Here is a 26,473-nt window from a genome sequence, read left to right on the forward strand (position 1 = left end):
TCATTATATAACGAGATTCCTTTTCTCTCTCTCACACACACACACACACACACACACACACACACCAGGCTAAGTATGGATTAATCCACCTCCCTGTTCCATCTCTCTCTCTCCAGCTTTCCTTTCTGTCTCTGTTAGTTTAAGATCAGTCCATATTTCATCCTTTGTTCCACAGTGTGTTTATATGGGTGAGGGAGTGAGTGTCATGTGTTTTTAATCATACAATCTTTAAGCGAATGAATGGAGTTGACAGGGATCATGGCCAGAAACCGGGAAAGGAGCCAGACAGAGTGCAAAGCCTACGCACTGGCGCTGCTTATTTCATAGTGGAAAGAAGAATAGTAGTAAGAATTTAGAAATTGTAGCTTTAGACTTGAGCACAATTCCTTTAACCCAAATACTCATACCTATGTTAAACACAAATTTGGAAGAAACGTTGCAGCAGAAACGAGCTCCTAAAGGCTTCTGAAAGACACAAAGCTGCATCCAGTTTGGGATTTATGATACATGCGTAAAACAGTCTGTGCTATTGTTTATACACTGAAGTTCACATGCAGAACCGTAATGGAAAGCAATGACGTATAGAAATGCATCATTCCACAAATCACTGAAACAGGGTAGAAAAACAGTCCCAGATGCTACAAGAGAAAGCAATTGGTACATGTGGCTGTAAAGGTGTGTGTAGGGGGTGGAGAATGTTTTCAGAGCTCTCTTAATGAGTTTGGCAGATGTGGGATATCAGTCCAGCTTGTTCCTCTGAGGTTTATTTTCTTTGAGAGTATCCTGATTTCACCTACCTTCCTCTGTGTGTGTGTGTGTGTGTGTGTGTGTGTGTGTGTGTGTGTGTAAGGGGGAGAAAGTGCAAGACATGCCTGTATCTGGCTTTAATTTGAACATAAACATTCTACAATCCTGTTTCCAAAAAAGTTGGGACGCTGTGTAAACTGTAAATAAAAACAGAATGTGATAATTTGCAAATCATGGAAACCCCATTGAAAACAGTACAAAGACAACATATCAAATGTTGAAACTGGAAAATTTTTATTGTTTTTTGAAAAATATGTGCTCATTTTGAATTTAATGCCAGCAACATGTTTCAAAGAAAGTTGGGACGGGGCAACAAAAGACTGAAAAAGTTGTCTAATGAAAAAAAAACAACAATTTGGTTAATTGGCAACAGGTCAGTAACATGATTGGGTATAAAAGGAGCATCCCGGAGAGGCGGAGTCTCTCAGAAGTAAAGATGGGGAGGGGTTCACCACTCCGTGAAAGGCTGTGTGGGCAAACAGTGCAATGTAAAACTGCAAAGAATTTGAGGATGACATCATCTATGGTACATAACATTATTAAAACATTCAGAGAATCTGGAGAAATCTCTGTATGCAAGAGACAAGGCTGAAAACTGACATTGGATACCTGTGATTTTCAGGCCCTCAGGCGACACTGCATTAAAAGCAGACACGTGTCTGTAGTGGAAATCACTGTATGGGCTCAGGAACACTTCAGAAAACTATCGTCTGTGAAAACAGTTCATTACTGCACCCATAAATGCAAGTTAAAACCAAATATAAACAATATCCAGAAACACCACCACCTTCTCTGGGCCCGAGCTCTTTTACGATGGACTGAGGTGAAGTGGAAAATTGTCCCGAGGTCTGATGAATCAAAAGTAGAAATTCTTTTTAGAAATCATGGACACCACATCCTCCAGGCTAAAGAGGAGAGGGACCATCTGGTTTGTTATCAGTGCACAGTTCAAAAGCCAGCATCTGTGATGGTTTGAGGGTTGTATTAGTGCACATGACATGGGTAGCTTGTACATCTGGGAAGGCATCATTAATGCTGAATGATATATACACGTTTCAGAGCGATATGCTGCCATCCAGACAAAGTTTTTTTCAGGGAAGGCCTTCCTTCTTTCAGCAAGACAATGCCAAACCGCTTTCCACACGTATTAAAACTGCATGGCTCCATAGTAAAAGAGTCCGGGTGCTAAACTGACCTGCCTACAGTCCAGACCTGTCTCCCATTGAAAACATTTGGCGCATTATGAAGCACAAAATATGACAAAGGAGACCCCAAACCGCTGAGCAACTAAAATTGTGTATCAGGCAAGAATGGGACAAGCTTTCTCTTTCAAAACTACAGCAATTGGTCTCTTCAGTTCCCAAACAATTACAGAGTGTTGTTAAAAGTAGAGGTGATGCAACACAGTGGTAAACATGCCCCTGTCCCAACTTTTTTTGAAATGTGTTGCTGGTCTCAATTTCAAAATGAGTATATATTTTCAAAAAACAATAAAATTTCTCAGTTTCAACATTCGATATGTTGTCTTTGTACTATTTTCAGTCAGATATAAGATTTCCATGACTTGCAATTTATCGCATTCGGTTTTTATTTACATTTTACATGGCGTCCCAACTTTTTTGAATTGTGTGTGTGTTTGTGAGAGACACATTCAGAAATCATGTTAAATCCTGTGGGTTGAATGGAATGTCATGAGAAATGAAAGGTTTAACTAAGGAGAGAAGGAAAAATGAACCACTGTCCAGTCTGTGAGTAACAGTCTGTCGTTGTTACAGTAATGACTCAGAAAAGTGAATTGTAGCATAATTTATCACACTGTCTATCATATCGTACATCTTGGCAGGTGTTCATATCTGTAATAAATGTCATTTGGCCAAATAAAAATACATTACGCCCAATTTATTTCATAATGGGTGAAAATGTTATCAGGTTTTAAAATCATCAGATCTTCCAAGTGGGAAGAAAACCCATAATGTAGGCTCCAGAAATCGTAAAAATGTCTCATCTCATCTCATTATCTCTAGCCACTTTATCCTGTTCTACAGGGTCGCAGGCAAGCTGGAGCCTATCCCAGCTGACTACGGGCGAAAGGCGGGGTACACCCTGGACAAGTCGCCAGGTCATCACAGGGCTGACACATAGACACAGACAACCATTCACACTCACGGTCAATTTAGAGTCACCAGTTAACCTAACCTGCATGTCTTTGGGGGAAACCGGAGCACCCGGAGGAAACCCACGCGGACACGGGGAGAACATGCAAACTCAGCACAGAAAGGCCCTCGCCGGCCACAGGACTCGAACCCGGACCTTCTTGCTGTGAGGCGACAGCACTAACCACTACACCACCGTGCCGCCCTCATAAAAATGTGATGAATCAAAATGTATAAAGAATTGTTTTGAATCTTGAGGCGCATCGCGATTTCCTCTGCATGTAAAAACATGCAAAGAAAAAAACACGTCTCTCTTTCAATGTGTATGCATGTGTGTGTCACAGTCACACATTCACAGATGTGAGATGTTTCCTTTGTGAAATGCTTTGACTTACTTTCACCATCTGCTTAAGAGGTTGGCTTTAAATTTATTTGTAGAGGACTTCTTCAAAGACTTTTTTTTTTACGTGACAGGAACCCACTATTACTTCGACACACACACCTGCACACAGACACACGCGCGCGCACACACCATGATTTTATGTACCGCATGCCATTTTTTATATTATTAAGGGCAGGCATTGGTAAAAGAAAAGGCTATAAAATCCCGAACAGAGAGTTACCCCTGCTGCTGCGGCTCAATTAAACAGCCTCCTGTCCATATGTTTCCAATATGTATGTGTGTGTGTGTGTGTGCCGCTGTTTTTCAGAGCTATTTTGATGCAAACCGTGTAAGTTCTGTTACAACCAAAAGAATCAGGGCTGATGTTTAAGATTTTAGACTTTAGGTGAAATCATTTTATACTGGCGGCACACAGTGAATTTCCATAACAAAACGTAACATGTTAAGGTAAACCATGGAGAGAAGTTCAAGGTTTCTGAAGCAAACATTCTTCATACTTGCTCGGTAATTTTACTCACAGCATGCTGAGGGTCAACTGAATCCGATATGAACTAAGGAATAAATCATGACCGAGCAGGCTGCGAAAGGAAAACTAATCAGTGATGCAGCTTGTCCCAAAGAGCTTTATTCGTCTTATACCATAGCCATTTAATAACAATTTTCTTATTTCACATCACACACATCACATTATCTCTAGCCGCTTTATCCTTCTACAGGGTCGCAGGCAAGCTGGAGCCTATCCCAGCTGACTACGGGCGAAAGGCGGGGTACACCCTGGACAAGTCGCCAGGTCATCACAGGGCTGACACATAGACACAGACAACCATTCACACTCACATTCACACCTACGGTCAATTTAGAGTCACCAGTTAACCTAACCTGCATGTCTTTGGACTGTGGGGGAAACCGGAGCACCCGGAGGAAACCCACGCGGACACGGGGAGAACATGCAAACTCCGCACAGAAAGGCCCTCGCCGGCCCCGGGGCTCGAACCCAGGACCTTCTTGCTGTGAGGCGACAGCGCTAACCACTACACCACCGTGCCGCCCAATTTTCTTATTTATTTATTTTAAAGAACAACACAATCTCTTCAGTCTTCGAACGCCTTCATTCAAATCCCACTTAAAATGTGTTTTGTCATTTGTAATGCCATATAATTGTTGAAGAAACAACCCAGTGCTGAGTGTATTGCCATGAAATTCATTCATATTACATTTCTATATGTATATAAATACAAAGTGCCCTCCAACCTTTAATTGAACTCTGACCTTTAACTGAAATAAATTTATTCAGAGAAAAACAAATCCCTCATCAAAAGTGCCACACATGTGACACTATTGTTGGCACCCCTGCATTTAATACTTTGTTCAACCTCTTTTAGCAATAAAACAGCCCTGAGTCTCTCCTATAAGGTTGGAGATCCAGAGCAGGGCATCTGAGACCATTCCTCTTTACACAGTCTCTCCAGATCATCCAGGGTCCTCGGCCCTCTCCTGTGCTCTCTCCGCTTCAGCTCAGCCCACAGGTTTTCACTGGGGTTCAGGTCAGGGGACTGAGATGGCCAGGACAGAAGCTTGATTCTGTGCTCAGTGAACCATTTCTGTGTTGATTTGGACATAATGCTTCGGATCATTGTCCTGCTGGAAGGTCCAGTGACGAACCAGTTTTAGTTTCCTGACAGAGGCGGCCAGATTCTGATTTAAAATGTCCTGGTGTTTCATGGAGTCCATGATGCCATGTACCCTAACAAAGTTTCCAGGGCCTTTGGAGGAAGAACAGACCCAAAACATCACAGAAGCTCCACCATATTTTACAGTTGGGATCGGATTCTTTTCATTAGCGCCATCCTTCTTTTTACACCAAACCCACCCTGAGTGTTTATTGCCAAAACGCTTGATTTTTGTTCCATCAGACCAGAGAACACAGTTCCAGTCAAAGTTGTAGTAACGTTTCACAAACTTCAGGTGCTTACGTTTGTGCTTAACTGACAGAAAAGGCTATTTCCTGGAACCTTCCAAATAGTCTGTTGGCATGGAGGTGGAATCTGATGGTGGTTTTGGAGACTTGGAAACCCCAAGATTTTACTTTTTCTTGTAATTCACCCACAGTGATTCTTGGGGATTTTTTTTGTTGTTGTTTTTTGCCTCTTACTCTCCTCCTGACTGTACGGTACGTGGGGCAAAATGAATTTGGGTCCTCTTCCAGGCGAGTTTGTAACAGTTCCAGTTGGTGTCCACTTTTTTATAATTGCCCTAACAGTCGAAATGGACATTTTCTGGCAAGGAGCTATTTTTTATGCCTCCGCCACCGTAAGGTGCAGGAGGCATTATGTTTTCGGGTTGTCCGTCTGTCCGTGCGTCCGTCCACGCGTGCGTCCCGAAACCTTGTGAATGCGACATCTCAAAGGCTAATGAAAGGAATTTCACCAAACTTTCACCATTTGTGCGCTTTGGGACAAACATGAACTAATTATATTTTGAGATCAAAAGGTCTAAGGTCAAGGTCACTGTGAGGTCAAATGTCTGTCCGAGAACCTTGTGAACACAATATCTCCAAGGCAAATCAAAGGAATTTCACCAAACTTTCACCATTTGTGCATTTGGGGACAAAGATACACTACCGTTCAAATGTTTGGGGTCACTTTGAAATTTCCTTATTTTTGAAAGAAAAGCACTGTTCTTTTCAATGAAGATCACTTTAAACTAATCAGAAATGCACTCTATACATTGCTAATGTGGTAAATGACTATTCTAGCTGCAAATGTCTGGTTTTTGGTGCAATATCTCCATAGGTGTATAGAGGCCCATTTCCAGCAACTCTCACTCCAGTGTTCTAATGGTACAATGTGTTTGCTCATTGCCTCAGAAGGCTAATGGATGATTAGAAAACCCTTGTACAATCATGTTAGCACAGCTGAAAACAGTTTAGCTCTTTAGAGAAGCTATAAAACTGACCTTCCTTTGAGCAGATTGAGTTTCTGGAGCATCACTGTGGGGTCGATTAAATGCTCAAAATGGCCAGAAAAATGTCTTGACTATATTTTCTATTCATTTTACAACTTATGGTGGGAAATAAAAGGGTGACTTTTCATGGAAAACACAAAATTGTCTGGGTGACCCCAAACTTTTGAACGGTAGTGTAAACTGATTAGATTTTGAGATCAAATGGTCTAAGGTCAAGGTCACTGTGAGGTCAAATGTCTGTCCGAAAACCTTGTGAACACAATCTTTCCAAGGCTAATGCAAGTAATTTCACCAGATCAAGATTACTGTGAGGTCAAATGTCCATCCCCAAATCACAACTTAATAAGGCGTGTAGTCTACTGGGCGGAGGCATCCCCATCGATGCCGTTGGCGTCGAGTTCTATCTAGTTTTAATAACCATTGCCTTACTTATGAAGGTCAACACACTTCTCCCTCATGCGGTTTGTGTGTTCTCTTAACTTTCCCATGTTGATGGATGACTAAGGGAATTTGGCCTCTGTGTCACCTCATATTTATCCATCATCCGTAACCGCTTATCCTGTGCAGGGTCGCGGGCAAGCTGGAGCCTATCCCAGCTGACTACGGACGAAAGGCGGGGTACACCCTGGACAAGTTGCCAGATCATCGCAGGGCTGACACATAGAGACACACAACCATTCACACTCACATTCACAGCTACAGTCAATTTAGAGCCACCAGTTAGCCTTGTCTTTGGACTGTGGGGGAAACCGGAGCACCCGGAGGAAACCCACACGGACACGGGGAGAACATGCAGACTCCACATAGAAAGGCTCCCATCAGCCGCTGGGCTTGAACCCAGAACCTTCTTGCTGTGAGGCGACAGTGCTAACCACTACACCACTGTGCCGCCCACCTCATATTTATTTATCCATCCACCCATCCATCATCCGTAACCGCTTATCCTGTGCACGGTCACGGGCAAGCTGGAGCCTATATCAGCTGACTATGGGTGAGAGGCGGGGTACACCCTGGACAAGTCGCCAGGTCATCGCAGGCCTGACACATAGACACAGACAACCATTCACACTCACATTCACACCTACGGTCAATTTAGAGTCACCAGTTAACCTAACCTGCATGTCTTTGGACTGTGGGGGAAACCAGAGCACCCGGAGGAAACCCACGCGGACACGGGGAGAACATGCAAACTCCACACAGAAAGGCCCCCGTCAGCCACTGGGCTCGAACCCAGAACTTTCTTGCTGTTTGGCAACAGTGCTAAACACTACACCACCATGCACACCTCATATTTATTCCCCAGTTGATCAGGAAATCATGGATTACAGCTTGAAAGTTCCTACGCACTCTAATCAACCCAAAAATGTCCAATTTAAATGGGAAACATGCTTCAGTTACATTGTGTTCACTATAATTTCCAGGGGTGCCAGTAATAGTGGCACATGTGTTTTTGTTGAAAATAATTATTTCTTAATGAGGGATTTGTTTTTCTCTGAATAAATTGATTTAAATTAAATGTTGTATTTTTTCTAATTTTTTCAGTGTGAGATGAAGCGACTTCACTAAAAGGTGGATTTTTTCGCACCCTTTTTACTGATCTTTACAAGGGGGAACAATAATTGTGGAAGGCACTGTATATATCTATATATCTATATATATGTATAAAATACTCTACATATTTTTTGTGTGCATTGTAGGTGAGCCAGAGTTTAAGTACATTGGGAACATGCATGGCAATGAAGCGGTCGGCAGGGAGCTGTTGATCTATCTGGCTCAGTATCTGTGTAATGAGTATCAACAGGGCAACGACACAATCATCAACCTGATCCACTCCACCCGCATCCACATCATGCCCTCCATGAACCCCGACGGCTTTGAGAAAGCCGCCTCACAGGTAAGGGTTCATACAGAGCGCGTGAACACACAGATACACCTACATACAGTGTGATCTGTGCCATGCAAAAAGCCTTACAGTCATACCACGTAGGGATATTTAAATGGACAATGTCTGAGGCTACAACATCTAAAGCTCAGGTAGACATTAATTATTTTCACTACTGCTTTTGCTTGGTCAGAACACAGGGAATCTTTTCAGAGAAATATACAAAGAATACAAATTGTATTGGAGAGTTTTTGGGAATATATTAGCCATAGACATAATGCACGGTGGAATTTGAGAGCGTGTGTGTGTGTGTGTGTGTGTGTGTTTAGTCTGGTGAGATGAAGGACTGGTTTGTGGGGCGCAGCAACGCTCAGGGTATCGATCTGAACCGGAACTTTCCGGATCTGGATCGTATCATCTACATGAATGAGAGAGACGGAGGAGCGAACAACCACCTGCTGAAAAACATGAAGAAGGCCGTAGATGAAAATACTAAGGTGAGAGAGAACGAAGAAGCAAGTGAAATATCTCTTCGTGCAGTCGACTCCAAAATTATTGGCACCCTTCAGGAAGATTTAAAAAAAAAACCACGTCATGAAGAAATGTGTCTGGTTAATTATCTTCATCTCAGCCTGAAAATCAGAGAGAAATCTAACTCTTAACTGAAGTATAGAATACACACACACACAATATAATATTTATATAGGCAAGGGTGCCTTTTTTTTTGGAGCGGACTGTATGGTGAAGTGCTTACAATCAATAGACAACCCAGAAAATGAGTACATCCCTTGACAGTTTAATAATAACAGTTGCTCATATTCTTGTTTTTTTATTTGTGTGATGTTTATAAGGAGTTTGAATCCCGACAATGCCTCAGCCATCAGTGGCCGGGAGTCTAAAAAGCAAAATTTCCCATGCTGTATGATCAGGAGAGATGGCTTACACACTCTCCTGTCAATCACAGTGACCAATAATGGGAATTTGTGAGCTAATGTATGATGAAGAGGGCAACTTGGTGCTTTCCTTCAGGTGTATTACACTGCCCTGGATACAGCATGAGCATCAGTTCAAAATGATGTGCGTGGTTGGCTTGACATGCCTTGAAGGGAGCGTGTTAGCTTTGATCCTCCCTGGTTGGTGGCTGTTCTGTGATAGGGGAGAGCTGGTTGGTGGGTGGGAATAGCCCCCAAGCGTAACTACGTCATCACTTGTTTACCGCAATGCATTGTGGGGGATAGCCGGGGTCGGTAGTTGAGCGATATGACAGATGCCAGATTAATTTTACGTGAAAGCGATGTGAGAGGGGCGATTTTGCCGTGCTCTGTCGTGGAAGACAATGAAACTGGTGATTTAAAGAGGTGGATAACATGTCGAGGGTTTACAGTAGGAAAATCAGAATCCAAATCAAGCTTGGTGAGAAGGTAAGAGTCTAGACTGAGCCTACGACACTGCACAACAACAACATCAAATCTTCGAATGTCTTATTTCTGAGGATGTATATTGGATCATGAAGCAATCTTAGACTTAAGTCTAAATTTGTTTCTTTTAATCTTTAGTTATTCCTTACCATTTTCTAAGAAGCTTTGTTCTAATGAAATCTTAGCTTTGTACTTAATCTTGATCCAGCACGATGAAAGTTACAGATGCAGTAAGTTAAAAGTTAAAGTCCTTCCCACACCTTACAGTACCTGGTATTCCTAGGCAGTCTCCCACTCAAGTACTAACCAGGCCCAAGTATATGGCGCATCGGGCAGCGCCGATCTCCGTTTCCATAGCCCTCGGCCTCTCGCCTATTACATAGCTAGGGTTACAGTGGGGGGCTAGTCCTCTGGTAACCACGAGAGTTTAACTCCCTATGCACATCTGTATTGCAGCGTGCCTTGCCAGATGGCAGTAGGTACCATTTTTTGATGGTCTTTGGTATGACCCGACCGTGAATAGAACTCCCGATCGAGAGGCGGACACGCTACCACTAGGCCACTAGTCGGTCAGATGCAGTAAGGGAAACTATTATGAAAAATCAACTGTTGACTTAAGTCTAAGATTGCTTCGTGATCCCAGGCCCAGATGAACAGCATCAAAACATTTATAAATGAGTGATTATTTAAATAAAACTTGATATCAGGAAACATTACAAAAAAAAAAACCTTTGGAAACCCGCTGATCTGACGTGTCATGTTCAGTATAAATGCATTTTCTTCAGTAAATGCCACTAGTGAGGTACGCTGAACATTATACGTACCCGAAAGAGAACCCTTCGTGGTTTGGGAGTTTTATCGATCCGACAGGCTCGTTCGGCTGTCAAGTGCTTTGGCACATTGAGAGGCAAAGGCCGAAGAATGCTTCTTTGTTTTATAGGTTTTGGAATATCGCTAGTTTCAGACGATGAACAGTGTCAATTTTTATAATCTTCTATAACCAAAGGCCATTCCGCAGACCATGGAAATATTGCTGGGTTACAGTTTAAGTACGTCTTTTTCCCACCAGAGAAATGTAAGCTACAAACACTTGTCCATTTCGATTCAGTTTGAAGGTTTTCATTGCAGATTAAACTTATCCATTTCTTTCTTCTCTTCTTCTCGACTGGCAGCTGATAAAAGCTCAAATGAGGTGTTCTCTTTGTTGTGGAGAGACAATAAGGCACACAGCAATTCACTTTAGGCATGATTAAAACCGGTTAGACAGAACAATGCAGTGTTTAACAAAGGCGAAAGTAAACAATATGGTGGAGCTGACCCTGCATATCACCCATAAAGCATTCCGGTTAACAAGTGATGATGTAGTTATGGGTTCGGTCTATTGGCAAGTGAGAAAAATGAAGGGGAAAAAAGTGGGTGGGACCATCATGTGCTGTAATACCACGAGAAAAATGGTAACCTTTGTGTGTTTGTGTGTTTTGCAGCTCGCTCCTGAGACGAAGGCAGTGATTCACTGGATTATGGACATCCCATTTGTCCTGTCAGCCAACCTCCATGGAGGAGATGTGGTGGCCAATTATCCATACGATGAAACCAGAAGTGGTGCGAACGCCCACACACACACACATTTTGACCACAGACTCAGCATTTCCACAGTGAAGGTTGTTTGTATAGAGGTCTAAAACTCTCATGTTCTGTAGAACCCCTGCTGAAAAATCCAGCTTCGTCTGACCAGCTGCCAAAACACACACTACGCTAGTCTAACCTGTAGACAATCTTTAAGATCATCTATGGTAATTGCTGGTACAAAGGGAATACTTTGTATATTTCTGCTATTAATGTTACATCATAAATATGGTAAGAAAATACTACAAGAGTAAGGCAGGTAGAAAACGTTAAAAAGATGGAAAACTCAGAATCTCAGGCCGAGCTGGAGTCCTCAGTAGAAACTGGAAAGAAAATGCTTAAAGAGTTTACATTAATGCTTTCCATTATTACAATCTATGCAGTGGCACGGTGGTGTAGTGGTTAGCACTGTCGCCTCACAGCATGAAGGTTCTGGGTTCGAGCCCAGTGGCCAATGGGGGCCTTTCTGTTACCCCTTTTCCACCAAATCAGTTCCAGGGCTGGTTCTGGGCCAGTGCTTACTTTGGAACCGGGTTTTCTGTTTCCACTGACAAAGAACTGGCTCTGGGCCAGAAAAACCGGTTCCAGGGTAGCACCAGCTCTTTGCTGGGCTAGAGGAAAGAACTGCTTACGTCAGCAGGGGGGCGGAGTTGTTAAGACCAACAACAATAGCAAGACCATAAGAGGGCACCATTTTTAAATAAGCGACGAGATATCATGGATGCAGTAAAGCAGCAGTCATCCATTATTGTTGTTGTTGCTGCTGCTTCTTCTTCTCCGTGTTGTTGTTGCTTCGATGTTCATGTCAAGGTTTATGCAAACGCAGCGACGTAACTGACGTATACAGTGACATAATGACGTGGCTCCCCTTAGCACCCTGAGCTATGGAAAAGCAAACTGATTCTCAGCTGGTTCGCAAGTTGAACGAGTTGTGAACCAGCACCAGCACTGGCCCCGAACCAGCCCTGGAACTGATTTGGTGGAAAAGGGGTATGTGTGGAGTTTGCATGTTCTCCCCGTGTCTGTGTGGGTTTCCTCCGGGTGCTCCGATTTCCCCCACAGTCCAAAGACATGCAGGTTAGGCTAATTGGTGGCTCTAAATTGACCGTAGGTGTGAATGTGAGTATGAATTGTTGTGTGTCTCTATGTGTCAGCCCTGCGATCACTTGGCGACTTGTCCAGGGTATACCCCACCTCTCACCATAGTTAGCCCGCGACTCTGCACAGGATAAGCAGTTACAGATAATGGATGGATGGACAGTCTATGCATACTTACCAACCCCCAGAGAATGAAAAGCGGTAGATCAGATTGCATGACACATTTGCACCCTTCTAGGGGGTCCGGGGGCATGGCCCCCCAGAAATTTTTGAAAAAACAGTGTAAAATGGTGCATTCTCCTGCATTCTGAGTGCCATATTTGAAGAAAATGGATCAGGAAATCTGACTGACGTACTGTACTTCACAAAATGTTGCTTCTCACCTTGCCTCGATGCTTTGATGCTGGATGATCCGATGACCAAGTCGCCTTGAACTTGTTGCCATAGCGAATCTTTTTTTTGCTTCTGTGTTTTAATTGTTTGCAATCACCAGAGTGTGTGTGTTTTTTTTTAACAAATACGGCCACGATTTGTTATAATATGTGAGCTCATTGCTGATTGGTTAGAACCATAATGAGAACCAATGGAATGGAGTGATAGAGCGATATGATTTAGATTCAACATCATCATTATTACGCTGTGTCTATTGGCTCTCGGCTTCATTTAATATGAATATTTGACACTGTATACTTGTATCCCCTGTGCCGAACACAGCTGAAGAGAGATCAGAAGAGCAAATCCAACAGTGTTCGCTGGTTATTTTGTAATGTGTTATTTTTTAGAACTAAAATCGGTAGGCAGTGTTCACCTGTCAAGATCGGTAGACTACCACGTGAATTGGTAGAGTTACCAAGTGTGATCTATGTTAATTAATAAACTTCAATATTTTAAAATATCAAAGAAGCTACTTAAATGGCCTAGGAACATCTCTATACCATAATTCTCAATAAAAAATACCAGAATCCATAAATGGAGATCATTCCAACTAGCCATTACATTTGTCGATGCAGCTAGCTGGCTAGCTAATGTTTTATATACTAGCCCAAATTTGTCATGACATGAGTAGTAATTAAGTAGCCAAACTTCAATAGCCAGTTAGGTAGATGGATAGAAGCTAGCTAGATGGCTAACTGTTAGTAAACTAGTTTGTGTTTGTCACAGGGTATTTTACTTTACTTACAAAATACTTGATTTTCAAAATAAACTAACACTAATATCTGCTTTTTTAGCTAGCAAAACTAGCTTAGCACATATTTTATCCATTTTTAAAATATCAAATTTGATGTGAGCGCATTGATCTGTTCACAACTTTGCCCTAAAACCAGTCTATCCAAGAGGAAGTAGATATGTACAAATCATTTTTGAGTTTCATAATGTGACAACAGGGATGTAACAGGGTGGCTGAGTCAAATCTTTATGAGAGAAGACAGTGTCAGACTCTTCCCTTTCACCTTTAGCAACATTAGCACACGTGTGGTCTTCTTACGTGTTTCCTTTCCAAGCTCCACAAAACAGCACCTGTTTCACAGTCGTGTTTATGATCCTCAGTAAAAGAAATAAACACAGTTGTTAAACGTGAGCAGTGGAACGAAAAGACCTCCAGCTAAACTTGGAGGGAGGACTGAAATGAGTCACAGATGAAGTAGCAGGTGGAGTGTGGGATGTTTGCAGTGCATAATATTTGTCTGTATCGCTCATATATCTCTTCACCTCTCAGGATCTACTCATGAGTACAGCGCCAGCCCTGATGACTTGGTGTTTAAGAGCTTGGCGAAGGCGTACTCCAGCTACAACCCGGTGATGTCAGACCCTAATCGAGCACCATGCCGCAAAAATGATGATGACTCGAGTTTCAAAGAGGGCATCACTAATGGAGGGGCCTGGTACAGTGTGCCTGGAGGTACATGACGACAAATCATTATAGCTTTCTAGACATTTGTGGCATGTTGTATTAGCTGACTCTGCCCAGTGTTCAGTACAGTCTAGAGGTGTGCATGAGACTGTTTAAATCCAACTTCTGCTTGTTTCCAAAAAAATTCTGATAAAGTCCACCCATGTCTACAGAAAGTTATAAATCCCACCAATTCCACCAACTCCCAGGAGAAAGTTTGACCTATCCCACCCATTCCAGCAGAAAGTTCCTCCCACCTACACTAGAAGACAGACAAGTCCCACCCACTCTTGCAGACAGTTGGACCAATCCCACCCACTTCTGTAGACAGACCAATACCACCCACTCCTGCAGACAGTTAGACCAATTCCACCCACTCCTGCAGACTGTTGGACCAATCTCACTCACTTCTGCAGACTGTTGGATCAATCCCACCCACTTCTGTAGACAGTGAGACCAATCCCACCCGCTCCTGCAGACTGTTGGATCAATCCCACCCACTTCTGTAGACAGTGAGACCAATCCCACCCACACCTGCAGACTGTTGGATCAATCCCACCCACTTCTGTAGACAGTGAGACCAATCCAACCCACTCCTGCAGACTGTTGGACCAATCCCACTCACTCCTGCAGACAGTTAGACCAATCACACCCATTCCTCAGACAGTTGAACCAATCCCACCCACTCCTGCAGACTGTTGGACCAATCCTACTCATTCCTGCAGACAGTTAGACCAATCCCACCCACTTCTGGAGACAGTTAGACCAATCCCGCTCACTCCTGCAGACAGTTAGACCAATCCCACCCATTCCTCAGACAGTTGAACCAATCCCACCCACTCCTGCAGACTGTTGGACCAATCCTACTCATTCCTGCAGACAGTTAGACCAATCCCACCCACTTCTGGAGACAGTTAGACCAATCCCACCCATTCCTGCAGACAGTTAGACCAATCCCACCCATTCCTCAGACAGTTGAACCAATCCCACCCACTCCTACAGACTGTTGGAACAATCCCACCCACTCCTGCAGACAGTTAGACCAATCCCACCCATTCCTCAGACAGTTGTACCAATCCCACCCACTCCTACAGACTGTTGGAACAATCCCACCCACTCCTACAGAGTGTTGGACCAATCCCACCCACTCCTGCAGAGTGTTGGACCAATCCCACCCACTCCTGCAGAGTGTTGGACCAATCCCACCCACTCCTGCAGACTGTTGGACCAATCCCACCCACTCCTGCAAACTGTTGGACCAATCCCACCCACTCCTACAGACTGTTGGACCAATCCCACCCACTCCTACAGAATGTTGGACCAATCCCATCCACTCCTGCAGACTGTTGGACCAATCCCGTCCACTCCTGCAGACTGTTGGACCAATCCCGTCCACTCCTGCAGACTGTTGGACCAATCCCGTCCACTCCTGCAGACTGTTGGACCAATCCCGTCCACTCCTGCAGACTGTTGGACCAATCCCGCCCACTCCTGCAGACAGTTGGACCAATCCCGCCCACTCCTGCAGACTGTTGGACCAATCCCGCCCACTCCTGCAGACTGTTGGACCAATCCCACCCACTCCTGCAGACTGTTGGACCAATCCCTCCCACTCCTGCAGACAGTTGGACCAATCCCGCCCATTCCTGCAGACAGTTAGACCAATTCCGCCTACTCCTGCAGACTGTTGGACCAATCCCACCCACTCCTGCAGACTGTTGGACCAATCCCTCCCACTCCTGCAGACAGTTGGACCAATCCCTCCCACTCCTGCAGACAGTTGGACCAATCCCGCCCATTCCTGCAGACAGTTAGACCAATTCCGCCTACTCCTGCAGACTGTTGGATCAATCCCGCCCACTCCTGCAGACTGTTAGACCAATCCCACCTACTCCTGCAGACAGTTAGAACAATCCCACTCATTTTTGCAGGACGCTAATCCAATCCAACCAACTCCCACACAAAATTCGACCACCAGTGTTCGTGACTTCGCTTAGCAGTTTCAAGCTTGAAGCTTCTTATTATTTAAAATAGCAAAGGTACAGCTAAACTACACTTTTGATAAAGTTGCTACACTTCAAGTTACAAAGCAGCTTGAGCGAACTGCACTGAAGCTACTTTTTCAGATGAGGGAAAATAAATTGAGAGGTGGTAATTTTACTGTGCAGTTGTTTAATTTCTACAAAACTAGCAACCTAGCTATAAAACAACAGTCATTAAAAAAAACATACAAAAAAACCCCCACTCCTCTTAAATCACATGACCTTTCTTTTTCTTTTTCCCTCAGGCATGCAGGACTTTAACTATCTGAGCAGCAACTGTTTTGAAATCACACTGGAGTTGAGCTGTGACAAGTTTCCACTGGAAAACACCCTCAAAATGTACTGGAACCAGAACCGCAACTCCCTCATCAACTATATCGCCCAGGTTTGTGTTTGTGTTTGTATGTGCTGATACGAGTGTGGATATTCAGATTTCTGTCTCTGTATTCAAAACTATTAAAGCTTTAACCAGGGAAATTTTCTTCACACATTCTGACCACTTTGAATAAAACATCTGTGACACCCCAGGCCTGTAAACACATGAAATCAATCTTCAATCTTTTATTTCAATTACATAAAAACAAATAATAGACTTATCGCATTGCTAATCAAGGCAGACTCATGTTTACAAATTTAAAAAAAAAGTTTTTTTATGAATTAATATAATACTTAAATATGTATGAAAAAGATAATAAAAACATACTTGTCAAATTAACAACTATTTGGTAACAAAAAGAAAAAGAGGAGACAATACTTGTTATTTGATATAAAGGTACAGTAATATATCATTCAATAGCATTGAAAAAAAAATATATATAGAGAGAGGTATACTTATCATAATGATAATAATAATTCATGCATGTATTAGGTATATATATATATATATATATATATATATATATATATATATATATATATATATATATATATATATTAATTATATATAAAAATAAAGTATAAAGTTATGTAGAAAGAAAGAGTTTGGAGATGTCAACAGCATATCCATATCTACTTAAATTGGAAAAAAGGTGGTGTCTGACTTTTTTCTTGAACGACAATTTAGAAGAAGATCTTATAGAAGTTGGAATCTGGTTCCATACCCTAACACCAACATGGGAAAATGAGTTCTTTTGTAGATTTGTGCGAGAATACTGAGTATATAAGTTCTTGGAGTAAGATGACCTAGTGTTATAAGAATGGATACTAGAAATAGAAGAAAATAATTTAGAAATGTTTGAGGGTGCACTTTGATTAACAACGTCATACATTAATTTAGAAATACATTCATAGAAAAGAAGATTGGTCTTAAAGCTCGTTTTTGTAGGATTAATACTTTATTTAAATGAGTTTTACAAGCCTGTCCCCAAGAACTAAGTCCATATGTTAAATAAGGTTGAATCAGAGAACAATATAATGTCATAAGGGTATGTAGTGGAATAAAATGTCTAAGCTTGGCCAAAAGGCCGACAACCAGGGGTTAAATTGGGATTGGTTATGTGGGGGGGCTCTGCCTCGTACCCGCCCCTGCCCCCGCCGCCCTGCCCCAATATACTTTTTGGAAAATAACCCTCTAATTTGATAACCATATCATATTGCACAGAGATATACACCTTATCTGTGTGTTGTAGGCCTATGTGTGTCTTGTAGTGCCCCCCTACACATTATGGCAGTTTGAATGTAGATTGGTTGGCCAATGTAACAGATTGTACAGGTTGTTGTACATTGGTTTGAAGGAAATGATTAGTGGGGGGTCTGGGGGTCCTCCCCCAGAAGTTTTTTATTATCATACATGTTATTTGCTGAATTCTGGTGCATTTTAATAAGTTGTTAGCTGACTTTACAGAGGTAGGTTGAGCAATATCATGTTAAATCTTGTCACATGCCTACAGGTGAAAAATGTGAAGGAGAAATGTTCAGTGAGAAAATTTGAAGGCTTGCACAATCTTAAACCAAAACAGTTGATTTATTTTGGAGGATAAATGTTAAATATGCCAAAACAGTGTCAGTCAAATTGTCGATCAAATATATTCATGCAGTGAATGCAACCAAATACAAACAACACTAACATTGGAAGCATTTATTATTATTGTTATTATTATGTATTCAATTATTTATTTGGCATGTGGTGCTTTTTGTATTGTCTAGAACAGGGGTTTTCAAAGTGTGGGAGAGTCAGCCCACCCTCGGAGAGCAAATAAACAACAGTGCCCCCCCCCTTACAATTTTTGTTGTTGCTATACTTAATGTTCCATTCCTATTTTTAAAAAAATGGTTGTTGTACACATTATTTTTTTCTTTTTCACATTTTAAACATCTGTGCTTTTTAAAACATCTTGTTTTACACATTTTAAACATCCCATAGTATCGTTAGCTAGCATCTCTTGGCAGACAACACACTGTGGCAGTGGAGCATCTTCAGATCCAGTCCATGAAAATCCAAACTTTAAATAATCGTGGTCATACTTCCTTCTTTTTCCAGTCCCCCAGGATTCTGCGGGCCTTTTTTGTGATTGTTGTGGGCTAAAATGTCTGATGTTGCGGGGGGGTTCCAAAAAATTGCGATGAAAGTTGCGGTGTTTTTTAGGTTTTTGTTGCGATTACATTGCGGGAGGAAGTGAAAGTTGTGAGAAATTGTTGCGATTTTCTCTTTTTGTGATTAAAATTGAGTGATATGTTAAATATTAAGTTATTACTGAAAAACTATTGATTAAAAAAACAAAGAGAAATGGTCCTATAAACAACTTTACCAATATAAAAGATTACCAGGACTACAAAAATGCAGAAAAATAGGCTTTACTTATCCAAATGCACCTGTTGGTTCAAAAGTTAAAGTGCAGAGAACCTCACAGCACAACATGAAGTTACCTTCAAATATAATATAAATGCCTCAGCTTTCATGTAAGAAAAAAACCCTATTAATACTAGTACTGTGTGCAGGCAGTCAAATATAATATAAATGCCTCAGCTTTCATGTAAGAAAAAAACCCTATTAATACTAGTACTGTGTGCAGGCAGTCTCTCCTGAAGACTAAATTAAACAATAATTATAAACTAATAAAATAAATGGCTCAGGCTTCATAGAAGAAAAAAACAATTTGAACAGAATCTCACAGTATGATGCTGAAGCTGCCTAAACAATGGAAAATAAAATACCATTTTGGCAAAAATGTTGGCATCCATTAACTTCTTGTATTAAGTAAAAATAAATAAAGTGCACACAGTCCTTTACTGTAAACATAACATACTTTCAGTGTTGCCAGATACTGCTGACGTTTTCCAGTCCAAAATATGTTCAAAACCCGCCAAAATGCACTTGAAATCGTCCAATCTGGCAACACTGCGCGCATGCTGCTTCTCTTGAACACATGGAAGTAAGGTGGAAGGTAGTTTGTCGACGTCACCTCAAGACGACGCTAACGATTGGTCAAATTTGCGGGAAAGTTGCGGTGATTGGATATAATTGCAACACCGCCCTGAATTCGCGGGGATTGGTTGAATTTGCGCTGAAGTTGCAAATCGCAACATCCTGGAGGCTCTGGTTTTTTGCTTGGCCCAGACTTTGTCTCCTCACTCACTGTAGCTTTAGGTACTAAAAACCGATCCATTTTGTCTCTCACGTTGCGCCCCCCCTGAAGAACTCTGGCGCCCCCCGGGGGGGGGGGGGGGGGGGGGGGGGGCGCGCCCCACACTTTGAAAAGCCCTGGTCTAGAACATATACATAAGATGAGCATATTATAGCAGCAAAATAGAAGCACAATCATTTGAATGCAGCAAAAGTTTTGCTGCATTCAAATGATTGTGCTTCTATTTTGCTGCTATAATATGCTCATCTTATGTATGTTCTAGACAATACAAAAAGCACCACATGCCAAATAAATAATTGAATACATAATAATAACAATAATAATTACACTAATAATACACTAATAATATTAACAATAAATAATAATAAATTAACATTAAATTAAATATTAACAATAAATAATAAAACACTAATAATATTAACAATACAGTGAACATAATCATTATCATATTTTTTATTATTAAAAACAAAATATCAAATAATACTGAAGAGGGGAAAAAATAATACTGATCTAAATATGTTGTGTTTTTATTTTTAGACAGTATGTGTTTTGCTAACAGACATATTTAGATCAGTATTATTTTTTCCCCTCTTCAGTATTAATTGATATTTTGTTTTTAATAATAAAAAAATATGATAATGATTATCTCCCCCTTCCCCCTGGCTAATTTCTGTCGATAACTGGGGACTATGGAAATTGAACTCGCCAAATGCACAGACAGTTCGTTCAAGCACCTCTGATGGATTAGGATCGTATGCAGGTAAAAGGGGAGACGGTGTACGGAGAAAATTATAAACAAGTCACAACGCTGAAACACAAGCCCGAAAACCCGCAAACCACGACTTCTGATTTTTTTTTTAAAGCGAGCTAACAAAAAAAGAAACCCCAAAGTCGCTTATAAAAAGCGGAATTGGCAACCCACGCAGTGTTCCAGAAACCAGAATCTCTGATCGCAAGTTCTGTTCTAAATAGCTTTGACAGGTCGTCTTGTTATCAGGAAAACTATGATCTATCTCATAAAAGTCATGGGTTTATTGATTAATAAAACGATATTTAATTATTCAGAACTGAAAATCGTGAAAAGGGTTTGTTGCTTTTGATGTGTGCGTGATCATATGCCATCCGCTCCGAGCTTATGTGCCGGGGCTCAGCCCCGGACAGCCCCGGCCCAATTTAACCCCTGCCGACAACCTTGCTTATTTTGTTGCCAATAAAGTCACTATGAGGCTTCCAAGAAAGATTGTCATCGATTATTAAACCCAAATATTTGACATACTTTTTACGTTCAAGTGAAACAAATTTGTTTTGAGAGTTATTAAATATTTTAATATTAATTGAAGATACTTTTTTACGATAGTGAGAAAAAATTACAAAATTCGATTTTTTTAGATTAAGAGTTAGCTTATTAACTGTAAACCATTCATGAAGTTTTGTTAGCTCTTTGTTTACCACACTTTCAAGTACTTTAATAGATTTATTAGCATATAAAATGTTAGTATCGTCAGCAAAGAGGTGAAGCTTAAGGATATTGGAGGCATTTGAAATGTCATTTATATAGAGTCAGACCAGTAAAGGTCCAAGAACTGAACCTTGTGGTACACCACAAGTCATTTGTTTTTTATTTGAGATACTGAAACCAATAGATGTAGTTTGAGTTCTACCGCATAAATAAGATCTAAACCAGTCATAAATTATTCCACAGAACCCATAGCAGTATAGCTTGTTTAACAATATACTATGGCCCACAGTGTCAAAGGCTTTTGATAAATCCAAAAATATCGCACAAGAGAAGAGGTTTTTATCAATATTCGATTGTATGGAGCTTATTATATCTATTGCATGCTGAGTTGAGAAGTTTTTTCTAAAGCCGTATTGAAATTCAAAGAGTAGGTCATTTTTATCAATAAATACAATTAAACGATTATAAATCAATTTCTCAAAGATTCTATTAAAGACTGAAAGTAATGTAATTGGTCTATAGTTAGTTGGATCAGAGTCATCATCTGATTTGAATACAGGAATAATTTTAGAGAATTTTAATTTAGAGGGATACGATCCAGTGTTAATAGAAGAGTTTATTAGATAAGCTAAGTGATCACTAATAAGGTGATACGAGGCTTTGAGTAGGTCAACGGGACAAGAGTATAGACCATAAGACTTATTTTGGGGCAAGGCTAGGATTTCATTTTCAATTTCTTGTCTTAGAACTGGTGAGAAGAAGAAAGACTCTTTTAGATCTAGATTATTTAAATAATCAGAAAAATGTTTATTAGACAAAGGAATCTTGCTAGCTAGTTTAGGCCCGATTGAAGCAAAATGTGTGTTCATAATATTAGACAAATTTCGAGTATTCGAGTAACAGTTTTTCGTTATTTAACGGGTCTTTAAGACGGGAAATGGTTTTAGATCTTTTTTTATTGTTATTAATAAGCGTATTAATACCTTTCCATGTTCGTTTCATGATTTTTATATTAAGTTCAAAAAAGTAGTTGTAGTAATGTTTTTTAGAGATACGTATTAGGCTAGATATTTTATTTCTATAGTATTTATATTTGTCAGTATCGCCGGAGCAAAAAAATTGATTTTTTACTTTAATTGATCTTTGTATACCCTGCGTTATCCATGGTTTTTGCGTTTGTTTTAGTCTCCGGTTGGAAGGAAATTTCATTGGAGCATGTTTATTCACTAAATTGTTTATCTTTTTATAAAATACGGAAAAGGAAGAGTCTGTATTACCATTACCAAAAAATGATGCTGCGGGATATTTGGTGAATTCAGATTTGGAAAGTTCATTTACAAAATTATTGATAATGTTATTAGAGATAAATCTTGTTTTACATTTGTTAGTTTGTATTTTGAGTTTGGTTGATGAAATTATACAGAATTGTGAATAATGATCACTTACATCAGAAATTATATTTCCACTCGAAGTCAATTTTTCTGGTATGTTTGTAAAGATATTATCGATAAGGGTAGCGGAGGTATTATAAACCCTAGTAGGCTTAATGACAGTTGGTAGCAGATAATTACTCTGCAAAGTAGTCAGAAAGTTATGACTGTGATTACAAGTTTCTAATTTTAACAGGTCGACTTTGAAATCTCCAAGTAGGAAAATTGATCTTTCTTTCTTATTGTATAGATTTAAAGTGTTTTCCAGCTACTTCAAAAAGTTAAGTGGAGAACTATGTTGTCTGTAAATTATACCACAGATAATATTTTTTTTTGATTAGTAATCAGAATTGGGGCGGCACAGTGGTGTCGTGGTTAGCGCTGTCGCCTCACAGCAAGAAGGTCCGGGTTCGAGCCCCGTGGCCGGCAAGGGCCTTTCTGTGCGGAGTTTGCATGTTCTCCCCGTGTCCGCGTGGGTTTCCTCCGGGTGCTCCGGTTTCCCCCACAGTCCAAAGACATGCAGGTTAGGTTAACTGGTGGCTCTAAATTGACCGTAGGTGTGAATGTGAGTGTGAATGGTTGTCTGTGTCTATGTGTCAGCCCTGTCATGACCTGGCGACTTGTCCAGGCTGTACCCCGGCTTTCGCCCGTAGTCAGCTGGGATAGGCTCCAGCTTGCCTGCGACCCTGTAGAACAGGATAAAGCGGCTAGAGATAATGAGATGAGATGAGTAATCAGAATTTCAACCCATAGAGCTTGAAAATCAGAATTGGAAGTTTTTTCGAGAATTGAATAATTAAGATTCGAACTGATATACATGCCAGCACCTCCAGAAGCTAAAGGTGTCAGAACGTATTCAAAAGAGTAGCCGGGAATATTCAAATTAGTTATAGGAGGCAAACTAGAACTAGTTAATTTTGTTTCTGAAATTCCAATAATATCAAATTCGAATGCAAGCCAAATGACGGAGACCAATATACATTAAAAAAAAAGCTTCTTGTCTTGCTTTTACTGAGAATTTTTGCATGTTTCACTTTTCCTGTCCTTCCCCAGGTTCATCGTGGAGTCACAGGGTTTGTCCATGATCATCAGGGAAATCCCATCTCCAATGCGTCCATTTCTGTGGATGGCATTGACCATGACATTACCTCAGGTGGGTGCACACATCCTTACAGGCGCTCATATTTCATAACAGTGCTAATCAGAATGAAATAACAGCAAGACAAATTAATTAGTGTCACTTAAAGTATCAGGACAGCTGTTCAGATTGTAACAGATTCAACATGATGCTAAGATTGCCATCTAGTGGTAACATTTTGTACTTTTCATAAAATGTTCAGTTGAGAAATTATCTCATTTTTCCGGCAGTATAAATTCAGCAGAAGTGAAGTATGATACAAATATAATCCCAGTTATTAAAATACAGAGCCATGGAGGTGATCTAGTAGTTATTGTATAATACAGTTTTTCTCAATTGGTTTGGCTCATTTCTTGAAACTGAGATGACATTCCTATAACTATAAGGTCATTTTGCGAAACAGTGATACAGCTCTGCACAACCCTTCAGATAACCAGCAAAATGTCATATCTCTCCCAAAACCATTCATTCACGCTTCAAAAGGAAATCCCTTTCCCATGTAAATAGTCAGTACCATAAAAATGGCATAGATCCTTCTCAATTGCTTGGCCTCATTTTTGTTCATTAAGTGCTTCTGTCTAAATGACCTGGATGGCTCAACACAATTACATGGATCATCTGCAAATGCTCATATCTCTCCCAAAACAGTTTATCCATGTGTCAAAACTAAATATCCTTCTCAAATAAATAGTCAATACCCCCAAAATGCATTGTCCCTTTGGCATCGTGTAAGCACTGCAAGTCAAAATGCTTAGACAGTTTGTCAGAGGTCTAGCTAAAGGAATACTATTATATATAAAACTGGAGAAATAGGGTTTTACAGTGACAGCAGCCTCCAAAGTTTGACACCACACACAGTGCACTCATTTCACCAAAGAAATTGTTTATTCACACAATTTTCACACAAACAAAATTGCATGCATTACTGCATTACGAACAGAGAGTATAGGTATACAGTAAAAGGAAAATATGCATTTACCTCCTGCATGTGATGTCATGCGTCTATAGGCTATATCACAAAATATAAACATGAACCAAAAAAGGAATTGAAAAAAGCAAGTTCCACAAGTTTAACACTTGGATTAGTCGCTGTTGCTGTCTTCCCCCACCCTCTCCTGGTAGCCTTCCTCATCCTCCAGGCCATCCATCCGCTGCTCTCTGTTTGGCCACAGATTTTCATCAACATCGCACCGGATGTTCTCCCTTGCGATGCAGCGTGGAAAGAAGCGGCGTGAATGTCTTAGCCAACCCCGACACTGATCGCCTGTGATGTCATCGCAGGCAGCATCCATGGCATTGAGGAGAGACCTCTGATCCCCAATGTGGCGTTCATAAACCCTCCACCTCCAAGCAGAAAAAAATTCTTCAATGGGATTGAGGAATGGCGAGTATGGTGGTAAAAAAACATTACGCATCCTTGGATGGGTGTCGAACCACGCTCTGATGAGTGGGCCACGGTGAAAGCTGACATTGTCCCACACAATGACAAATTGTGATAGGTGGGGCGCTTCGAGTCCCCTTTCATTCTCGGGGACCAAATCCACATACAGACGATCCAGGTAGAGGAGGAGCCTCTGCGTGTTGTATGGGCCTAGGCTTGCAATATGTGTGGCCACACCATTGTCAGAAATGGCCGCACACATTGTGATATTTCCTCCTCTTTGACCCGGGACGTCTACTGTGGCCCGCTGGCCAATGATGTTACGTCCGCGCCTGCGGCACTTGGCCAGATTGAAACCTGCCTCGTCCACAAACACCAGGAGATGAGGTGTTTCTATTCCCTCCAATGCCATTATTCTCTACAAAAGAGAAACACAGGTAAAACCAAATCATGCAGATGGGTCATACACAGCAGTAATATCTTCTTCACAAAGTCAATATAACCTGCAACGGTTCCAAACCTATGCTGGCCTATGCAGAGATACTCCAGCTGGTATGTGACACAAAATGGAGAAATACTGATCACAGTTTTCTGTTACAGTTCTTAGGCAAAATTCTGTGGTCAGATACTGGATTCCAAAGGTACAGTAAAGATACGGAAAACCCCCCAAACTTTGAACCTCTGCATAGTGTATAGGTTACAATGGTGGAAAACAAATACAGTAATTGACTTACCTGCACATACTGGTACCGCAGTTCTTTTACCCTCTCTGTATTCCTGACAACATGGTCAATAATGGTGGCTCTAATTTCATCGGGGACAGTGTGATGCCTACGCACGCCTCGCCCTCTTCCCCCTACTCCACCACCACGCATACGCACCCCTCTTCCTCTTCCTCTCCTTCCTCCTCCATCTCTTCCTCTTCCCCTTCCTCCAGCTGGAAGTTGACCTTGTTGAGGTTCCTCCATATTCATTCTGCAAATAGTACTGGCACCAGGCCAAGCTCTATATATACATGTATGGCCGTAGGCACAGTCATACACAACACCTGCCAGGTAACTCCACAAACTGTTGGATTGGTCATCTGTGATGTGGGAAACTCCTCCATCGTTAGTCTAAACCTGAATTCACCTGTCACTTATTCACCTAACTGCCATGTATTTATTCCAAAAATCTTCCAAATTCTTCTGACAAAAA

The 26,473-nt window shown here is 41.2% G+C and overlaps 2 protein-coding genes across 2 annotated transcripts in view; one reads left to right on the top strand and one right to left on the bottom strand.

Moving 5' to 3' along the window:
- cpe (carboxypeptidase E) overlaps window positions 1-26,473 on the top strand; it is a 62,137-nt gene that overhangs the window by 28,842 nt on the left and 6,822 nt on the right. The window contains exons 2-7 of the mRNA XM_060916578.1: window positions 8,025-8,221; window positions 8,539-8,706; window positions 11,112-11,229; window positions 14,069-14,251; window positions 16,530-16,669; window positions 23,811-23,910. Coding sequence (XP_060772561.1) covers window positions 8,025-8,221; window positions 8,539-8,706; window positions 11,112-11,229; window positions 14,069-14,251; window positions 16,530-16,669; window positions 23,811-23,910 — 906 coding nt within the window. The remainder of the gene's footprint in view (window positions 1-8,024; window positions 8,222-8,538; window positions 8,707-11,111; window positions 11,230-14,068; window positions 14,252-16,529; window positions 16,670-23,810; window positions 23,911-26,473) is intronic.
- LOC132883225 (uncharacterized) lies at window positions 24,762-26,172 on the bottom strand. Its single transcript, XM_060916579.1, has 2 exons — window positions 26,011-26,172; window positions 24,762-25,694 (listed from the first exon to the last, which is right to left on the bottom strand). Exons 1-2 carry the CDS (start codon window positions 26,149-26,151, stop codon window positions 24,978-24,980), a joined length of 858 nt encoding a protein of 285 aa, XP_060772562.1. The 5' UTR covers window positions 26,152-26,172; the 3' UTR covers window positions 24,762-24,977.

This window comes from Neoarius graeffei, chromosome 3 (genome assembly GCF_027579695.1).
Source record: "Neoarius graeffei isolate fNeoGra1 chromosome 3, fNeoGra1.pri, whole genome shotgun sequence".
NCBI classification, from domain to species: Eukaryota; Metazoa; Chordata; class Actinopteri; order Siluriformes; family Ariidae; genus Neoarius; species Neoarius graeffei.